General features: G+C 43.4%; 1 protein-coding gene across 4 annotated transcripts in view; it reads left to right on the top strand.

Annotated features, from left to right (window-relative positions):
- ENAH (enabled homolog (Drosophila)) overlaps positions 1–11869 on the top strand; it is a 164560-nt gene extending 152691 nt beyond the window's left edge. For all 4 annotated transcript variants that reach the window (XM_010852856.1, XM_010852855.1, XM_010852854.1 and 1 more), the window contains 2 exons: positions 1810–1867; positions 2423–11869. In XM_010852856.1, coding sequence (XP_010851158.1) covers positions 1810–1867; positions 2423–2460 — 96 coding nt within the window. In that variant the 3' untranslated portion in view covers positions 2461–11869. The remainder of the gene's footprint in view (positions 1–1809; positions 1868–2422) is intronic.
- Positions 11870–21933: the final 10064 nt, after the last annotated feature.

Genomic DNA, 21933 nt, shown 5'->3' with positions numbered 1-21933 from the left:
TTTGGTTGCAAAGAATATAATCAGTCTGGTTTCAGTATTGACCATCTGGTGATGTCCACGTGTAGAGTCTTCTCTTGTGTTGTTGGCAGAGGGTGTTTGCTATGACCAGTGCGTTCTCTTGGCAAAATGCTGTTAGCCTTTGCCCTGCTTCATTTTGTACTCCAAGGCCAAATTTGCCTGTTACTCCAGGTATTTCTTGACTTCCTACTTTCAGTCCCCTATAATGAAAGGGACATCTCTTTTGGGTGTTAGTTCTAGAAGGTCTTGTAGGTCTTTATAGAACTGTTCAACTTCAGCTTCTTCAGCATTACTGGTCGGTGCATAGACTTGGATTACTGTGGTATTGAATGGTTTGCCTTGGAAACCAACAGAGATCATTCTGTCTTTGAGATTGCACCCAAGTACTACATTTTGGACTTCTTATTGACTGATGGCTGCTCTATTTCTTCTAAGAGATTCTTGCCCACAGTAGCAGATATAATGGTTATCTGAGTTAAATTCAGCCGTCCCAGTCCATTTTAGTTCGCTGATTCCTAAAATGTCGATATTCACTCTTGCCATCTCCTGTTTGACCACTTCCAATTTGCCGTGATTCGTGGACCTAACACTCCAGGTTCCTATGCAGTATTGCTCTTTACAGCATTGGACCTTGCTTCTATCACTAGTCACATCCACAACTGGGTGTTGTTTTTGCTCAGCTGATCTCCAGTAGCATATTGGGCACCTACCAGCCTGGGGAGTTCATCTTTCAGTGTCCTATCTTTTTGCCTTTTCATACTGTTCATGGGGTTCTCAAGGCAAGAATACTGAAGTGGCTTGCCATACCCTTCTCCAGTGGACCACGTTTTGTCAGAACTCTTGACCATGACCCGTCTGTCTTGGGTGGCCCTACATGGCATGGCTCATAGTTTCATTGAGTTAGACAAGGCTGTGGTCCATATGATCAGATTGGTTAGTTTGTTAGGGTTTTTCCAAGTGAACTTTTTGACCAACTCTTTGTAAGATGGATCACATACTTTAAACTTTTAGCAGGTGCATTAAATATAGAGAAATAGGTGACATTCACTTTAATATATTTTTATTTAACCTGATGTAGCCAAAGTAATATTTCAGTATATAATCAGTATGTTTAAATTACTGATTAGTTATTTTACTTTACTTTCTTCATAGTAAACCTTTGAAATCTGGTGTCTAACGTTTACAGTGCATCTCACCTCAGTCTTGCCATGTTTCAAGTGCTCAGTAGCTATGTGTGGCTGGTCTTCTGTCTTAAGACTGTGTATGTCCAGCAGGGTCCCATCCTCCTACTTCCCCACCTATTAGGGCAGCCCCCGAGGGCCCTCCAGGGGAATCCTAGATTCCATGAAGTTTAGTTTGACAGCTCTGGTGATTCGTAAGCAGTCCCCATACTTCAGACCAGATGACAAGTTTCCCAGGAGCTGATTGTCCAGTTTGTGTCTTCTTCCTTGAAACTTGTTTATGGATTGCCTCTTAGCTCCCAAAAGATTAGATTAAAAGCAGAGCTCTTATATGTTTTATAGGCATTATCTGAATCATAGCTTTCACGGCATGACCGGGTAATTATTTTAGGTTTAGAAAACATTCTGCTTCATATTTTGCTAAGCTAGAATAAGCAAAGATTGGGAAGGGAAGAGTATTAAAACACAATTTACCAAAATTGATCTTCTAAGTCATAAATTATGAATCTGGAAACAAAAGACAGAGCTAACATTTTATACATTCATAAAATTTTATATAAGCAAGAATCTTTATTTTCTGTATTTCTGATGTTTTTCTCTAATATTTTAGGACATTTTAGATGAAATGAGAAAAGAATTAACTAAGCTAAAAGAAGAGCTCATTGATGGTGAGTGTCTAAACAAATTTGCTACTCTTATAATGCTTAATAATACCCATGTTAAAGAAAATGAAGATTAAAAAATACCTAGTTTATTACTTGAGGGCATAAAACAATTACTTTCCCATATTATCCTGCCCTTTACCTGGCTTCAGATGCCAAAGAGAGGGTCTCTCTCCTTCATATAATGGAAATTATTTGTGAAAACAGGGTAAACAAAGTTCCTCTTAAGTTTCTGGTATTGAGTAGTTTTAGGTGGAAAACTAAGTAAACCACTCTTTCTCTAGGTTACTCCTTTTCATCCATCCCATCCCACTGAACTCTTGTTTTGAGCCCAAAGAATCAGTGTTTTCATTTTGTGTACAAAATGGAGAGAATATATAAATATATATGATGTTAATATTGTAAAAATAATAACATAGATTTCTTCAATGAAAGATGCACAGTTTATCTTTGTATTACTGTGAGTTTGAATGCAGTCATTAAGATTTCTTAAGAATGAATCACCCACTTATATTACCTTACCATTATATTTACTTCTAATATTTTTCCTTTTCCTACCAGCAATCAGGCAGGAACTGAGCAAGTCAAATACTGCGTAGAGAAACAAACTAAGGAGAGACAGGACTTTTCATCTGGAAAAAGAAGAAAATAAAAACCTGCGAAGAACAACTGTTAGCAACAACAAAACCCTTACATTTTGTGAGCTGTAAGAAGAAAACGGAGATACACAGTTGGAAGGAGGGGAAAACCAACATACTTTGAAAGCCTTCAAACATTACTACTCCGGCGGATAAGCTATTTCCCTCCCAGTTTGCTGCTTTTTTCTGACCTTTACAACAGGATGGAAGAGAGTCGTATAGGAGTTCCTATATCAGTTATGCAGAAAATAACTAAACCCGTCAGGCAAGATCACCGTACATTGAAAATATTTTCATGTCAAGAGACAATTGCACATTTTCCACAGTCCATTGCTAAAATAAAGAGGAGAAAGGCTTGAGAAGTTTTTTTTCCAGAGAATGCTGATGAAGAATTTAGCAAGTGATGCTATTGTATTGTAAATGTTTCTCTCAGGTTTGTCTTCCTATCATATTTGATATTCCATGGATAATTGAGATCAGCCCTGTGTAGGTTAAGATCATAAAATGTGGAACAAATGTAATTGTATGTGCTTTCAAAAGGTGACATTTATAAGAAAGTGTCCTAAAAATGATTTGTCCAGAGAGGAATTTTAGAATGATAGGAGGTCTCTCGAGTTTAGCCTTCATGCAATTTTGTAGATTCAAACATAAAATTCATCCAGAATTTAAAGATTTAGATGCCTTCCTAAATTGTTACAATGCTTTACCAAATCTATGACTCCTACATAACACAAACCAGTGGTCAAATGTAAAACAATATATTGTAGATTTACTGTAGGTTTTCAACCTTTTTTAGATTTATGCATGTGGACATTTTTATAACGTAATTACAACCACCACAAAAATTAGCTTTTTTAATTGCAGACAGTAATGCATGTTAAACTAATATGTAGTGGCCTTTTCAAGGCCTAGTCCCAGGGAAAACATTTTGTAGAGTATAGGGAGTGGGAGGCGGGGAAGGAATAACTTTTTATTTAAAGTTAATTTCTGCACTATCTTTTTTCTCAGTTATCTGCATGAATAATGATGAGGAATATTTTGTGACTTTAATTGGTAAATATGTTAACAGAACCGAGTACTTAATCTTTTACATCATGTCTTCAGCTATTTGTATTTTAATTCAGTAACTTCAATGGTCTGAAACATGATTCTGAGCTTCACGTGAATTCTGTCTTACTGTGGAATTCAAACGTTCGTCCCTGAATCTGACAGTTGTTATTACCTAGGTGCCCTGTAGTTATCCAGGTGTCAGGTACACATTCCTGACTTCAGAGCTGCTTTCGGACTTTTACGTTGAAATACTAGAAAAGTAACAACGATGGCAGCAATTAAGGTCACAGAAATCATCAGATAAAGGGAAAAACGACGAGGGGTCCTGCATAATTTTCTTTTAATAAATAGAGAGTTAGGTGGTAGGAAGAAGGAACTAGATGCCCTACTTACCACCATGTACGTGTGCGTGTTTGTGTGGGCACTCACGTGTGTGTGTGTGTGTGTGTGTGTGTGTGTGCAATGCACTCCCTTTTCTTTGAAACTTCTGAGATTAAAATAGGGGAGCAATCCTGTATGTTACAATGATAGCATTTTTTGGAAATCTAGGAAATCAAAAATTCTCCAGGCTCTCCATCTTGGTTTATGCTTGAGTTGTTATGTGCCATATTTGCTTTGAAATCTTTGATTATCTGTAGTTTTACTAAAATTTTGAAGAAATAATCCACTGTTGTCTGCTTTCTGGATTTCTTAATCTTCCTTCATAAGACAGAGCTTGTTGATAGCGTAGTTTTCTAAATGCAGGTTTGCGGCCATCACCACTTCAAAGAGGTTTGAATGAGGAAATTTTTTTTTCCCCGTATTAAAACAGTTCTTGTTTCTGTAGAAACTTCATTTTTAGATTAATCTGTGATGGATGAGCTATCATAATTCTAATATGCGGTTCTTTTTCTATCAGATATTGTCATCCACCAGTAAAGACATTAAAGATGCAGCAAGCTTATAAAGTACTACTTTCTTAAAGAAATAGGAGGCATTCCCATCTTTATTACCGTACTTTTGGTTATGCAAACACTTTGGAGATATAAATGTTTATGTCCCCCATAAATCTGGTCAGAAATCATTTTTGATTTTGTTGATTAAGTTAAACAGTAGGATAGAGTACTGGGTATAAGTGGTCCAAAGTAAGATAAAAGACTACGCTAAAAATGCTAGATCTTGAAGAAGAAACTGGTTTATGCACTAAACGTTTTGTGCCTTGGTCTAAATATTAACATGTCTATGTAAAATGACAAAAAGAACCAGTGTTGAATCACATTTTATTTCCTGTCGTTCTGCTTTATCCCAGACTGCTAAATGTGTTCTTTCCAAGAAGTTTGATTGAATTACTGTACACATTTACTGTCCTGTGTGACAGTTTTGTCATTGTTAGAGATTTCAGTAATTAAAACGGGAAACAGAAGCTTAGGTTATTTTCCTTATCAAAACTATGTTCCTTGGAGCCACGTTATTATGATGGTTTTCGTGCTCTTGTACATTGGATGTCTTAAGCTGAGTGCAGTTTAGGGGATCCTTTCTAATTACAGGAAGGTACTTCTTTCCTTTAACACTGTGATCTGACCTGTGACAAATCTGTACTACACACTATGTAAATGGCTAACAAGTCAACTGCAAACCAACTGAATGTACAACCTTAGTGCTGGTGCTGAAGTCTCTTCAGAATAGTCATCATGATCTCAAAGTTTGGTTCAGAATTTGCAAGCATCAAGTGTCAATCAGAACTGAAGATGAAACACTAATGAATGTTGAATCCTCATGCTCTAGGTGTACTTCCTTTGTAGAATTTTTGTTTCTCTGCTATTTTTACCATACTGTTCCATTTAAATTTCCTACACGCTAACTTCGTTTGTGCGATTGAAATAAAATTGCAGTATATACATGTTGCTTGTTTGTGACACTTAGATAATCTGACATAATCTGTTGGTTCTAAATAAGTTGTTTTGAATGTAAAAAACGCTCTTTAAAATCCATGATTTCACTACTTAAAGTTTACATATCACGACACTATTCTTTAAAGATTTCATAAGTCATAAATACTAAGTAATGTATACAGAGGGAATATGTGGTCATGTATCTGCTTTTTGCTTGAAATAACTGTTGGGTGTCCCCTGTTTGTTCTTATTTTCTCTTGGCCCAGCTTGGTATGGTGTCTTACAGTCAAGAGAATGATACATGTTTAAGTCTACTCCATTTTGTTCTACAGCAGAGATACATTAAGTTCATTGACGGCAGTTAAAATTTTTCTTAATATAGTTTGCAGCATAAAGGACATTGTGTAGTCAAGGGCCTTATTGAGTACTGAATTTTAAATGTAGTGAAATCTGTATCTGTAGTGTTTGTTTATACAGAATACTGAGTTCTCGATACCTACATGTACACAGCATTGTGTTTTAGCTGACTCTTACGCAGTATTAATTTTGAGTTTCGCTTTAAAATTCTGTCTTCATTAGAAACACAGCAGCCTTTGTCTTTTTTCTGCCACCAGACCATAACTTTACCTTCCTTCATCCTCTCCAGTTCTCATGGCCTCCATGTCCCTGCCACTCACTGACATTTGCAGTTATTACCCAGACTACAGGTGTACACGTATTAACTGTCTTTTTTCTCTATATCCCGTCTCAGGTTCTTGCTTCCCTTTGTGTAAAAATTAGAATGAATGTCTACAAACTTAAGAATCCCTTCCCATTTAAAAATGAATGGCGTACCAGGTGGTAACCTTTAAAATTTGCCTAGATACAACTTTGTCTCCTAAATTTGTATATACTTCTAGTGCTGTTGTAAAGAATTGCTCTTTAAGTTCTACAGAGTAGCGTTATCCTGTGAAGCACAGTTTACAGAGGTATGCTGCAGCTTCTCTGTGATTCCTTTTTGTAGTCATCATAATTTTATATCAACACCATTACCCTTTAAATTCTATTGATTGTAAGCATAAAAGTGACATCACATAAAACATACTGTGTGCAGGAACTCTGTAGGAACTCTTAAGTCCTTTATGAAGCTATTACATAATCCACTTTCCTAAGGACAGCTACTCCAGCATTCACAGTAAAGCTCCAAACTTGTTCCTGGTAGTACTGTTTTTGTTTTTTATGGAAAGATGAATTCATATCTGTTCATTTCCTCAAAGCTCAATGGGATGAGAAAGGGATCCCAAGAGGATATTGAAATTACTGATGCTTAATACCTCTGACTTTTTGCCAAGAAGCCAATTCATATCTAGACTTAGACACTTCTGAAGTAGGTATAAGGAATCTTTGTCAACCTGGGCAATTAAAATTGTCCCAGGTACCTTTGGCTACAGAAAGGCACAGTGGAGAACATTTATTCTTAAGGGTAGCTTTCTCTTAAACATATTTGCTTAAGAAGCTGAAGTTGGTAACCTCTCAAGAAAGGACATTTATATGAGCCAAGGACTGTTGAGGGCCTAGAATGCAGACTCTATTCCAAACATCCAGGTAGGCTGTGGGTTAGGTTTGTTCCCTTTATGTTGTCTCTAGTTCCTTTTTGAGGCTCAGGAGGTTTTCATATCTGTTCATAATACTGGAAAAGTGAAACCTTCAAATTTTCAAAAAGTCTAAAATTGATTAGAAAAGAAAATATTACTACAGTAAATTTAAGTGGTTAGGGATATGCAGCATCAGCGTAAATGGAGGTCTACAATATCTCTTGTTGATACCAATGCTGAACTCACAAAAGAGGCAAATTGAATCAGTATGGAGATATAACTGAAGGTCCCTAATGTGTAAACTATGTAAATTTATGTCTTTCTAAATAGCTTTTTTTTTTTTTTTTTAAGAGTCCCTGTGAGAGGGTAACTAAATGACAGGCACAATGACTGAGGATGTTAGAAGAATCGCTGCCACATTTATTGGTTTTCTGTTAAATCTGATGAAATCAATATATGTGAAGGTCAAGAAATTTAAAAAGGACTTTCCTTTCGGTTATTATAGATTTGTCTGTCGCACAGGTCAATTAAGGCATGGAGTAAGCTTCAAATACTTGCTGATGAATGTAACATAAAGAAAAAATAAAGCTGAAACCTCAATTAAGTGTTGGAGCCCAAAAGTCACAGTGAGCTGTACCTCAGAGATGCTGAGCAGAGAGCAGGGCCCCTGGAAGCTTCTGGTATTGGGTCAGCAGATTCCTAGTAAGAGGGAGGAGATGCAGCATCTTAAAAGAGTTCTTCTACATCTCTTTTTTAAGGCATATATCTAGCAGAAAACTCAGATACCATCTTTTCTCAGCTGTATTCCAAGAGAAGACAGCTTTCATTTTGATAAACATATTCATAAGAGGACAGTTTGCATTTATTCCATAAACTTAAAAATCTGTATACAAATCACAGCCTCATAGTTTATCATGTTTAGATTTAACTTTTTTCCCCTTTGGCTCCAAGAATGATTTCTTTAGCAATAAATAAAATGATTTTTAAAATATATAAAGAAATCACTAATAGGCAATGAATAATGTTATATGGGTATATTTGGTTTTTAGTTAAAATGGTGGTTCTTCCAAGAAGACATAGTACATATTAAAAAGCATGTAGTTAGTTGGTCCTTTGGATTTTACAGGAAATGGCACTTAAAAAATTGATAATTGAGGAGATATACATTGATAGATGTTTACATGAAAGGGTCTTTAATTATCAGGTCCCAGAGTTTCAAATCTGTAGAAATTGAGAAGATTGATTCTTGGCTTACACTTAAAATGCAAGCTCTTTTAACCATACAAAAGAAATGTGCCACAGAGGCTTTTAAAGATGTGATTCTTAACAGTTTCTACTAATATTTCATGCTGTTAGTCACATCCATGGACCCTTAGTCTGAGTCCCTTTCTTTAAAAATGCAAGGCATTTTTAAAGACATTTTTCAGTTTGTTTCATTTTAGGTAAGAAGTCCCCATTTGGAATTTTTATTGTCATTAACCAAGTTAAGCTTGGGTGTAAACTTGATCTGTCCTGCCTGCCGTGGCACCGGGTGTGTAAAATGTTTCAGAGTTCTCGCAGATGCTCCTCATACCCTCAAGTCTGAGGTTAGCTCTCAGTGGTGGACCAGCTTAGTACTGTCATCCAAGCCCCGTGTGACCACGGGTACCGCCAGGCTGTGTCCAGTGCCAGTGGTCAGACAAGTGGGAGCTGGATGTGATGAACTCAGTAGACCTGAGTGAGTTCTGTGCCTTGAAGCATCGGTGGTAGGCACTGACTTTGTTACTGAAATATCCAGGGAGAATCATAACCCATGAGACAAGTATTGGGAAGGTTTAGATATTCAGAAAATAAAGTGTTGTTAGTATTAAAATCTGGCTTCATTTTCTGTTCATTTCCAAGGAGATGGGAATTTCAGGCCTGAGCCAAGGGGTAATTCACAATTTGGTTTCCTTACCATAGACAACTTGTCTTTGTAGGTTTCAGTTGCGGAAATTTAGCTGTAGAGGGTAGTGTTTGGTCCTCACATAAAACAGCCTTGTTTCCGAAAGGAAACATTGTTGAGAGATTCTTTTTTTAATCCACTCCTTCGCCCCTTTCTTAGACTTGACAGTGTGTTTTCCTCCTGCTCTGCTGTCTCACTCCTCTCTTGGTGTGGGAAGTGGACCGGCCATCGGCCTGGGCTCCAGTTGGCTTGACCAGCTGTCAGGCTGCAGGGTGGTCCAGGTCCTCCCTGAGGCCATGTCTCTGCCTGCCTCTAACACTCAGCTCTGCGTGTGATCATCCGGTGTGTGCTACAGCCACTGGCTTGCTTGCTTGCTTCCTTTTTGATCTAAGAGAAGAAGAGGGGCCTGAGTTTTACTGTCTGGTCTTAAGATCCACTTTTCATTGTTTCAAAATTTTTATCCTATTTGCTGGAATTCATGCATCCTAGGTGTGAATAATAAGGGAAAATCAATGAAATGACCACTTTGAGGTCAGTAGCGCTGTGTTAGTGCTGGGGGTGGGGGAGCTTGGTGGGCTGCCGTCTGTGGGGTTGCACAGAGTCGACACGACTGAAGCAACTTAGCAGCAGCAGCAGTAGCAGCAGCTGCTACTCCAGGGTCCACTGCTCACTCGTGGGCTTTCACAGACGGGATTACGGGTGTCTTTATTCTCCTGGCCTTGGCCTCAGCCAGGAAGCACACACATCCAGCCATTCCCTCAGACCAGGAGTGACTGTGGGATCATGTGAGATGTGAGACCACGCTCCAGTTACATACATTAGTGACAAGTTCCTTTTCGCTCTTTCTGGCCTAGTAGCTATTGTTAAGGAAACGCTGCAGAGCTGCATGGCGTGATGGTGCGAAGCAGCGCTGCTTTGTTTCCAGGGGAGGAATGTGCTCCAACAGCTCTTGTTTGCTCGGAGCCTGCTGTGTGTGCTACCTTCTGTCACTATCATCTTGGGAGGAATGGGTCCCTCCCCTCTCTGCCCTTTTCATTGTATACAAGTAGAGAAGCTTGTTTTTAATCCAAAAGACTGATAGCAATTCCTTGGCCAACCAGGCGACTCCTGTGCCATTTGGGTGGTGGTGGTTCTTAGTCCTTGCTTGATCTTGAGAAGACAGTTGGCTTAAAGTCAGAGGTTGAATGAATGGGAAGGTTTGGGATTAGAAAAGATGAGTCCTGTTCTACAGACTTTCTTTTACTTCTATTCTTGTTGGGCATCTGTGTGTTCTGAAATTCACCTTTTGTTCCCAGTAAGATACGCTTTTACATAATGTATGCGTTTTGGGGGTGGGGTGGGGTGGAGAATGAAGTGTTTCTAAGAAAAGTGATTGAGCTAGAAAGAAGATTCTGTCTTGAGACATCTGCAGTTGATGCAAAATATTCGAAACTCAATTACAGTATTTACACATTTTCATCTTTTTTTGGTTTGCTTGATAAGACTGAATGAGGAAGCAGTCTGTAATTATAGCAACATTGCAAGTTTCCGCTCTGTAGCTGGGGTAGAGAGAGTGGGTGAGTTGGGGCTAGCTGCATCTGTGCATCGGTGGAGTGGGACTGCAGGCAGAGGTCAACCCAGGTAAGTTCCAGCACAGAGTTCCGTCGCCCCGCCTATGGGAGGCGTTTTCAAAACCTTTTACTTGACCTGAACAAAAATCAGTTCCGTTGTGCCCTCTGCTGACCTCTGGGGAGTTGAACTGAGCATAGGCGTGAATGACAGGAAGTCTCTTTGGTGCTTTTTATCTTTTGAGAAGTGGGGTAGTCAGGAAGAAACCTTTCCAGTTGGACAGCAACCTACACCGTTTCCATTACAAGATTTAGTATGTTAAATACGTTTTCATTTTCATACCTTCTGAGTTCTTGGTCCATCAGCATCTTGTAGAAGAGCTCCAGTTGGTAGGATTTGAAGGTGAATTAATTGTGGTCCAAATGGGTTAGTCTGCCATGTTATCTTGCTTCGCTACACAATTTTAAAACTAGAAATGTACATTTATGTCCTTAAAGAGTATACAGAGCTATTTTATTTGCTAAGGATGTGAGTGTTTGCAGCCCATGGGTCTGGGGCTTTATAATCTGGGATTGAACCTCTTAGGGCAGTATGGACTGAAACGACTCTTTAAAAGTTGACTTAAACATACTCAAGGCCATGTTGTAGCTGGTATTAGAAATTAATGTCATACAGAACCTCATGTATCTTATCTCATGCAATTTCTGAGTTACTGGCCTCACTGAATGTCAGGAATAAAAGAAACTGGTAGCAGCTTTGTTTTCAAGCAACGGATTGTCAATTGCTGCTTGACTCCAATTATTTGTAAATCCAAATAAAAGGAGATCTTGTCATCAGGAAAACATTACCTTCCAAGCTTGGCGTCTGTCTTTGAGAAGGGAAAGTGGAAGAGAGGGTGAGACATGAAACCAAAAGAGTGAGCAGGGTTGGTGGGATTAGATGGCACCTAGGTTTTGCACCAAAGTTTTAAATATGAATAAATAAAGAGGAGGACCACTTGCAAGACAACTTAGGAAGGACTTGCCAGAAAGCCGCAGCTCCCGCTGCACACTAGTGCCTTCAAAATGATTCTCTGTGTGAATTGCATGCAATTTCATGTAACCATAAAGTGTAACCTGTATGTGCATGACATGTGTCTAGAATGTGTAAAGTTCAGCAGAAAAGGGGTATAGCTAGCCCTGTCAGTGGTGGATCAACAAGCCTGCTGAAGTCCTTGGACTTAATGTGACTTAGGTCTGCCGCATCGGAGCCCTGTGTTTGCTTTTAGCAACCATGTCATTGAAATCAGATCCACTCCTCCCTTTCTACTTCCCTTTCCTACTTTGCAGCTTTGCTGGTTTTAACTGCTTCACTCTTCTGCTTCTTGGTATCCTCTCTTGTTTTGAAATAAAAAGATGAAATACTTAAGACAAAGAGTTGTTTTTATTTTACCAGTTGCTCTTATCAAAGATATGTGATGTCAAAAAGAGCTTGTTCGGCTCTCTTGACTGTGATTCTGACCTTAAAATACGCTCAGTTGTAAAAGCTTTCTCTGGGCCTCCTTCTGCATGTCTCCCCATCACTAAGGAAGGTGTCGGGCACTGCTTTCATCTTCTTGAATGCTGCTCTGCACTTCTGTCTAACCGTGTCCGCGGAAGAGAGCGCTGTTCTTGATGGAGCCACCTGAGCACCACCTGGGATTCCCAGGTGACGCTAGTGGTTAAGTACCCACCTGCTTATGCAGGAGGCTGAAGAGACATGGGTTCTATCCATGGGTCGGGAAGATCCCCTGGAGGAGGGCATGGCAACCCTCTCCAGTATTCTTGCCTGGAGGATCCCATGGACAGAGGAGCCTGGCAGGCTATAGTCCATAGGGTCACAAAGAGACGCGACTGATAAGGCACGCAAGCCGTGCCTAGACTCATCGAGCAGCCTGTCAGATAAATGCAGGGCTGCAGATACACGCCCCCTGATTTTCTCTGGGCTACTGAATACCCTCTACTTTTCAGTGAGTGCGTGTTAAGTCACTTTAGTTGTGCCTGACCCTTTGCGACCCCATGGACTGTAGCCCACCAGGCTCCTCTGTCCATGGGATTCTCCAGGCAAGAATACTGGAGTGGGTTGCCATGCCCTCCTCCAGGGGATCTTCCCAACCCAGGGGTTTAACCTGCCTCTCTTAACGTCTCCTGCATTAGCAGGCGGGTTCTTTCCCACTAGCGCCACCTGGGAAGCCCAACTGTATTTCGTCTGTAACCTACCGCAGAGTCACTGCATGCAGATACCAGGAGCACTTTTGGAGTTTAGAAAGCAGAGGGCACCTGAGGCCGTGAGTTCCTCCCACTCTTCCTGGATTTCCTAGAGGCCAATTAGCTTTCAGCCAAGAATATCCGCAAGCCTGTGGTTTGTAAGGAGCTTGATGGTACATTCGTGCAAATTATGTGACCATTTAAAAGGCCTCATTTTAACCTCTGCATTTTTTCTTCCAAACTATGGAGTCAGGGAAGTGAAAGAAGGCTTTTCATAGCCTGAGGTAGAACAGCTTGAATGGTTTCCTTTTTCACCAGCCTCATTTCTGGCTGAATGTCTTCACCTCTCCTCCCCTGTTCACCGAGGCTCACAGGGGAGCAGGGAGCGGGGGTGGGGTGGGGTAGAGGTTGGGTGCACCATGATCTCTGGTTTCCCTTGCTCTTGGAGACCATGATGTTCATTCTAGGTTCAATCCCGTGGTACATAGCAAAGAGGTTATCCTAAGAGACCATATGATAAGATTTGCCATGCTCCTTAGTTGCAAGTAAGATGTTCTCTTGGAGCTTATTATCATGAGATATGATACCCTGAGCTGTTGCATCAGCAGTTATGTGACAGCGAGATGTGCCAAGGGGAAGGCAGTCATCCCCACAGTGGCCTCAACCTTGGCTTGGTGATTCTGCTCTCTTAGCCGGAAAGTTCAGTGTCTGGGTCTTTGCCACGCCATTCCAGCTCAAGCTTCGTGGCCTGGCTGCAGACGGCCGAGGGTCCCTACCACAGATGGGCCAGGCTGATAGTGACATTCAGTAGCAAGAACTGAACACAACCTCTCTGACCTTGCCAGAGCAGTGGAGGTCACGTAGGTCAAGTTCACAGCCCCTCTGTGGACCGGGTGTAAAGAGCCACTGTCCTGCCATTTTTCTTGGGCTACAGGGCCTGTCCTAGTAAAGGCTGAGGGGGTTATTCTAACACTGAACTGATGTTGCCAATGTCTGTGACACCATCTGTGGGGAGGAGACATTGCAGACCTAGTCTTCAAAGCTCTTTGATGGGAGTCACCTGGGATGTGGCAGTGATGTCTATTCTTTTATGATTATATTTATCATCAGTCCCAGGCACCCAGAACAAAAATTCATATGGACAGCCTGGACGCTGGAAACGATGCATAGTACGGAGTTGTGTCTTTTCCTGTTTCTGCTAATGAAACTGAGCAGAGCTCTGGGACCCTGCAGACTGGTCCTGTCAACCCGGGAAGAGCACCGCCTCCCTGCAATGGGGATGCCTGAAGTGAGGGCAGATGATGCCTCCCAGGCCAGATGGGCTCCTGCCCTGGGGGCCGCCCAAGCCCACACCAAGGCTGCTGTCAGGAGTTCTCACAGCCAGCATTCCCCACCACATTTTAGCTCTTTTTTTTTTTTTTTAAACTTGAAGTAAAACACACAGGGGCTTCCTAGGTGGCACTAGCAGTAAAGAACCTGCCTGCCAATGCCAGAGACATAAGAGATGCAGGTTCGATCCCTGGGTCGGGAAGATCCCCTGGAAGAGAAAACGGCAACCCACTCCAGTATTCTTGCCTGGAGAAGCCCATGGACAGAGGAGCCTGGTGAACCACAGTCCATGGGGGCACACAGAGTTGAACACAACTGAAGTGACTCAGCACTGGCAAAGCACACGGGAAGGGCACTTACATGTACAACCCACTAACGACACAGTAAATACACCCACTGGGCCAGCACCCGGATCAAGAAAAGACACGGCCATGACCCCAGAGCCCCCTTGTACTCCCTTCCATCCATACCCAGGAGAAATATTTCTGACGTCTAACCCCATGGATGAATTTTGGCTGTTTTTGTGCTTTATTTAAAGGGATTTGTGCTTTTTCGTGTTTTAATATTGTATGTGAGTTTATAACGTGTGTGGTGGTGATGGTTCTCACCGTGCTTGAGCAGCCCCCAGCTCGGGACCCCCAGGGCTGGCGGTGCTGTGAGTGTCCAGCCAGCGTGTGCCTTTGGTGACCACAGGGATGTGCTTCTCGTGGGCATGTGCCTGGGAATAGAACTGCTGGCCATAGCCCACGTCTGTGGCCAACTTCAGACACTGACTCGCTTTTCAAGACGCTCCTGACAGCGATGTGTCACCGTTAACTTGTGCCCGTGTCCATCACGTAGCCCGCCGTCCACAGGGAACGTCAAGTGGAAGCAGCAAGCTCGCCTCCCCGAGATACCTCAGGAGTCTGATTTGCTGTCCTAGAAACACAGGGTTAAGGACTTTTCTCACACACCTTCCTTGCCCTCTTACCAAGAACACTATTCATGTCTACACTTACTGTGAGGAATTTGCTCTGAAGACTTTTTCCCCCCCTCTGATAAGTTTGTTTGTACCTGAGGGAATTGTTTTTAAGTTTTATTTCATTTAAAATTCCCACCTAACCAAAGATGGAGTAATTGTTTCTTCTTGACTGACAGAATACGAAAAGGTCTCTCAAGGCAAAGAAGTGAGAGGTCCATGCCCAGCAGCCTATGAAGTCGCTGCCTTTTGTTGTGTTTTTATATTTATGTAATTTTATTATTTATTTCTGGCTTTGCGGGGTCTTGGTTGCTGCAAGGGCTTTTCTCTAGCTGCAGTGCGGGGGCTTCTCATTGCACTGGCTTCTCTTGTGGAACACGGGCTCTAGAGCATGAGGACTTCCGTAGCTGCAGTGCGTGGGCTCAGAAGTCGCGGCTCGCAGGCTCTAGAACACAGGCTCAGTGGTTGTGGTGCACAGGCTTAGTTTTTCCACGGCATGTGGGATCCTCCCAGACCAGAGATCAGACCTGTGTCTCCCGCATTGGCAGGCGGATGCCTCACCGCTGAGCCACCGGGGAAGCCCCTTGGTTCTGTTTCTGTTTTTGTATTCCTCACATGGCAGGGGAATCTGCTTGATTTGAGGAAGTAATCCCACCCTCTGTGCCCGAAGATTTAGGGCATGAAGTGGATGTTAAGATACAAGTCTCTAGGGGTAAATGCCAATATTTTTGCCTGTATGAGGGGTTAATATTTTTTTTAACTGGGAGCTATTCAAAATTCCAAACTCCTTTCCTTTCCTACATTTTCAGAAATAAGGGAAAGACTTTCGACTTATTATCATCTTAGAAACTATCATATTCTCTCATTAGTATTGAGACACGTTAGTCAACAAGGTCCAGAAGGTTTGGGCAGCAGATGGACCGGAAGTGGGATGTTTTTTCTTGCAGGTCCCTTGTTTCACCAACCACTTGGTGGCAGGAGATCTCAGATGCAGCTTGTAACCTGATGATGCGCCAGGATTCAGAGAGCTGTTCAGACTGCCTCCAAGTTAGCAAAAGACAGAGAAGGATGGACCTTCTGGATTTGGGGTATTTCTTTTCTGAAATCCTCATGGATTAAGTGACAAGAATGGATGTTAAACAACAGGGGTGGGATTAGGTCTATAAACTCAAAAAGCATGACTATCAAGAGGAGGATACCAAAGAGCTTAAGATTAAAGACAATTGTCTAGTAGAGTTTAGAGCTGGGGGTAACCAGGGGTGCCATCTACCGAAGCCCTGCCTCCACGAGGCAGTTGTTATCGGTGGAGCCAAGGTCTTCCTCACTCCCACCCTCTGCAAGCTGCATCTCAGGGCTAGACAAGGGCAGCTGTAAGTGTGGAGAGATGGGATATATTAATAATTAGAATTTAGCCAAGCTCAGATACAATTAGCTTATAAATAATGTGAATAAGCTTGAAAAGATCATTTTTCCCAAGATCGTGGCTCAGTTTAAAGTCCTCTTTTCACAATAAACTCCATCACGAATACACAGGTGCCTCAACACCCAGAAAGAAGGGAGTGATTCAAGTCACAGGGACAATTTCAGGAGGTGGCTGACTGGATGCTTTTGACCCTTTCTTCTCTAGAACTGTAAGGTGGGGAAGAGGGAGAGGAAGGATATTTTGCCTCTGAAGTATGGCCCCGGGCTGCCCAGGTGGCGCTAGTGATAAGAACCTGCCTGCAATGTTGGAGATGTAAGAGATACAGGTTCAATCCATGAGTTGGGACGATCCCCTAGAATAGAAAATGGAAACCCACTCCAGTATTCTTGCCTGGAAGATTCTATGGATAGAGGAGCCTGGCGGGCTACAGTCCCTGGGGCCCCAAAGAGTTGGACACGACTGAGTGACTGAGCACACAGCATGTAGCAAAATAAGGCTCCTGCCCTGTGTAGGGGGAAAGTGGGGAGGAGATATGTGAACTATTTGGGTTTAGGTTAGTTTACAAAACCAAAAGCACAATGTGTGTGTAACAAGTTATGTGTAATGACAGAAACAGATGAAGAAATAATACATGTTGCCTGAGGTTGGTGGGGAAGTCCATTCGCCTGGCATCCAGAGGACCTGGGCTTCAAGAAGGAGCAGTTGTTATGTGACAGTGGAGAAGGGGTTTCTAGCAGAGCAGCCAGCAGGGCATGGGGGTGTGCAGCGCTGCTCTCCGATAGCCCCGAGGCTGCGAGGCTGCGGATGCGAGAAGCACACGGTGAGAGGCGGAGTCTACGGGGGGCGGGGGAGAATTGGAGATACCGTGCACTTTTCGTCTGAGATCCCAGCCCGTGCCACCCCAGATTCCAAGGGTTCCAGAGAGGTTCAGAGGTCCTCACGAGAGGAAGAGGGATTGATGCTGATTATATAAAAGAAGAAAAAGGCATTAAGGTTCTAGGACTGTGTTTGCAGAAGATGTAAAACTAGGGGACACAGTCCTTATCCATGGAACCCACAGTGGTGCCTGGGTTAACATTCTTCTACATGTTTAGACCCTCTGTGGAAAACACAACCATTTAAAATGCCTTCTATCTGAACAGACTGGTGGTCGCCAACAGGGAAGGGGCTAGGGGAGGGATGGAGTAGGTGGTTGGGGTTAGCAGATCTAAGTTTTTGTATGCAGAATGGATAAACAACTAAGTCTTACTTAGTTACTCTGTGTATCGCACAGAGAACTATATTCAATATGCTGTAATAAACCATAATGGAAAAGACTGAAAAAAAGAACATATGCTAATGTATAACTGAATTGTTTTACAGCAGACATTAACACAACATTGTAAATCAACTATACTTTAATTTTTAAAAATATCAAAAACTAAGATAAAATGAGATGCTTTCTACCTAAATTGCTTTAAGTGTTCAGAGAAAAAGTAAAGAGTACTGGCCCCTTTAGGAGACAAGATTGTGGGATGCTTCTCATTTCCATCTAAGGTGGAGCTGATGTAATAATAATAGGAAACAAGTGCACAATAAATGGTATGCACTTGAATCATCCCGAAACCATCCACCAACCCCTGGTCTGTGGAAAAACCGCCTTTCACGAAACTGGCCCCTGGTTCCAAAAAGGTTGGGGACCGCTGCTGAAGACCACGCATGTGGGTGTTGCCTGGATTCCTGCGTATGCTGCCGGGACATCGGGTGAGGCGACCTGGGGTGCAGGAAAGAGTGAGTCCACTGGCCCAGCGCTTTCCTGAGTCTGTTAGAGGAAGGGGGAGACATTCGAGCCGGGGCTCACTGGGTGTCTTGGGGATACCGAGGCTAATCTGACCAAATGCTTCCAACCTCAAGTAACAGAACACCTAACTTAAAAGCAGCTTAACAGGAGTTTTGTACTTGCCTCCTATTCTGGCTCAGTTGGTAAAGAATCTGCCTGCAATGCAGGAGAGCAGGGGAAGAGTCCCTGGAGGAGAATACTGCACTCCAGTATTCTTGCCTGGAAAATCCCATGGAAAGAGGAACTTGGTGGGCTACAGTCCATGGGTTCACAACAGTCAGACGTGACTTAGTGGCTAAACGACCCACCACCTATTCGCCCTGCTGGCACGGCGGGGTGCACACCCAGGGCTGTGGAAACAGACAAAACACACACCATGCGACACTGGGCAGAGGAGGCTGGGAGCAGGTGCCGGTCACCCATACTCACTGCCCAGGACTGCACACCACGGCGCTGCAGCGGGGGCAGGGTGAACAGCAGAGGTGGGGAGCAGCGGCCGTGATACCAGGAACGTGAGGAGCCCCACTTCCCATAGCAGGACGTGACTGGCTGGGAAGTGACACTTGCCACTCAGGGCCCACCAGGATGCCGGGCAGGGGACCGAGATGTCCTCCTGAACACCCTATGTGCACAAGACACCCTCACCACACAGTTGGTTCGGTTCCCAAGGACGGACTCCGAAGAGGAAACGTTGACTCAACAGATTTGCTCATGTACGATATTCCTCCATATGCTCAAAGGACTCGTCTTTGCCAATGTGGGAGGGAGGAGAATGTTGTGTTGCTCTTCTGATTAGGATACTGCATTAGAGTTCCTCAGAGAGACAGTGCCAGTGGGGTCTGTGTATATGCACATATATATCACAAGGAAAATCAGATTTCATATCTATATATGCATGTGCAATTGCTTGTGTGATTACAGAAGCTGGCAAGTCTCCAAGTCTGCGGTTAACAGGCTGGAGACCCAGGCCTGTGGCACAGTAGTCCCCCTTATCGGCAGTCTCAGTTTCCACGATTTCACTTACCTATGGTCAAGTGGGGTCAAGTGGGGTCCAAAAATATTAAATGAAAGTTCCGGAAACAATTCACAAGCTGTGCAGCACTCTGAGTGGTATGATGAAATCTCTGGACTCTTGCTCCGTCCCTCCTGGGATCCCCAACCGTCAGCTTCGTCTGTGCATTACTCAGCCACTGACATCATCATGGCTCAGTGATCCAAGATCACCTAAAGCAGATGGTTCTCTTCTGATGTATCAGAAGGTCAGTGGTAGCCTAATGCCACACCATTCACCTCACTCTAGCTCATCACGTAAGCTTTTTATCATCTCACATCATAACAAGAAGGGTGAGTACGCCACAATATTTTGAGATAGAGATTTACTTAACTTTTATTATAATGCATATTTTTTGACGTGTACATACTGCTTGAGGTCTTCCCTGTAGCTTAAACGGTAAAGAATCTGCCTGCAACACAGGAGACCTGGGTTTGATCCTGGGTTAGGAAAATCCTTTGGAGAAGGGAATGGCAATCCACTCCAGTATTGTTGCCTAGAGAATCCCATGGACAGAGGAGCCGGGTGGACTACAGTCCATGGGATCACAAAAAGTCGGACACAACTGAGCAACTAACACTACTACTACATACTGCTTTATTGTATTTATTTGGTTTTGGCTGCACTGGATCTCCGCTGCCGCACACAGACTGTCTAGTTGTGGAGAACAGCGGCTGCTCTTCAGTCGCGGTGCATCGGCTTCTCATGTGGTGGCTTCTCATGGGCTCAGTAGTTGCAACTTGCTGGCTCTAGAGTGTGCAGTCTTCAGTAATTGTGACGCACAGGCTTAGCTGCTTCTCAGCATGTGGGATCTTCCCAGACCAGGGATTGAACTCCTGTCCCCTGCATTGGCAGGTGGATTCTTATCCACTGTCCTGCCAGGGAAGTCCAGAATATATTTTTATAATTGTAAATTGTGGGGGGCAATGCTGTGTGGCTTGCAGGGATCTTAGTTCGCTGGCCAGAGGTTGAACCCATACCCACAGAGGTGAAAGCACAGAGTCCTAACCACTGGACCGCCAGAGAAGTTCCTATGATCGTTCTGTTTTATTATTATAGTTGTTAATCTCTTACTGTGCCTAACTTATTAACTAAGCTTTACTATAGGTATGTGCATGTATAGGAAAAAACAGAGTCACGCACAGGGCCCCTTCCGGACTAGCTGCAGTTTCAGGCATCCAATGGGTATTTTAGAACATAGCTCCAGTGGACAAGGCTGGACGCAACCGTTCAGGTCTGAAGGCGGGCAGGCTCCAGACCCAGAAGAGCTGATGCTTCAGGTCAAGTCTGAAGACAGGAAAATGCTGACGTCCCAGGGACTTCCCTGGTGGTCCACTGGTTGTCTCTGGGCTTCCAATACAGGCGATGGGGGTTCAATCCCTGATCAGGGAACCACGATCCAACATATTGCTTGGTGTGCCCAAAAGATTAAAAAAACAAAATTAGGACCACCCAGATTGGGAGAGCAATCTGCTTTACTCAGTCTTCTGATTCAAATGCTAATCTCATTCAAAAACATCACACAGACTCACCCAGAATATCTGACCACGTCTGGGCACCCCACAGCCCAGTCTACTTCACATGTAAAATTAACCATCATAGCTATGTACTCCTGATCTTCCCTTGGCTGCCAAAGGCCTAGCAGACATTTGGGAAACAGGACTTTCTCTCTACTTTAGGCCTGATCAAAATGCTTCCTCCCCCACTAAGAGGAAAGGGAGCTGTGATACGCTTCCCCACTGTGACCAGAAAGGGGCTTTGTCCCCATTTCATTGCCAAGGGGAAAAGTCAAATTCAAATATTTGTTTCTGTATCCTATTCCCCAAATCCTTCTAATTTACCTACCTGGGACAGCCTGTCCTGGTGACCCCTGGGGGTTCTCCACCAGGGAGACCCTGTTCTGGGAGTTTGTAGGCCCCTGAGTGTGTGGGAGGGACAGGCGCTGTTGGGAACAGTGAGACAACACCTGAACACTGTGAGTGTACCCCATGCAGTTCGGAGGGGCACAAGGCGGGGGTCGGGACAGGGGGTAACCACCCGGAGCCACTCAGACCTCAGACGTAGGTTGAAAAGCTGGGCTCACATCAGATCAGATCAGTGGCTCAGTCGTGTCCGACTCTTTGCGACCCCATGAATTGCAGCACGCCAGGCCTCCCTGTCCATCACCAACTCCCGGAGTTCACCCAGACTCACGTCCATCGAGTCAGTGACGCCATCCAGCCATCTCATCCTCTGTCGTCCTCTTCTCCTCCTGCCCTCAATCCCTCCCAGCATCAGAGTCTTTTCCAATGAGTCAACTCTTCGCATGAGGTGGCCAAAGTTCTGGAGTTTCAGCTTTAGCATCATTCCTTTCAAAGAAATCCCAGGGCTGATCTCCTTCAGAATGGACTGGTTGGATCTCCTTGCAGTCCAAGGGACTCTCAAGAGTCTTCTCCAACACCACAGTTCAAAAGCATCAATTCTTCTTTGCTCAGCCTTCTTCACAGTCCAACTCTCACATCCATACATGACCACAGGAAAAACCATAGCCTTGACTAGACAAACCTTTGTTGGCAAAGTAATGTCTCTGCTTTTTAATATGCTATCTAGGTTGGTCATAACTTTCCTTCCAAGGAGTAAGCATCTTTTAATTTCATGGCTGCAGTCACCATCTGCAGAGATT

Source organism: Bison bison, unplaced genomic scaffold, assembly GCF_000754665.1.
Source record: "Bison bison bison isolate TAMUID 2011002044 unplaced genomic scaffold, Bison_UMD1.0 scf7180017864317, whole genome shotgun sequence".
Taxonomy (NCBI): domain Eukaryota; kingdom Metazoa; phylum Chordata; class Mammalia; order Artiodactyla; family Bovidae; genus Bison; species Bison bison.
Note: the sequence above shows the minus strand (reverse complement) of the source record. Positions and strands in the feature narration are given on the sequence as shown.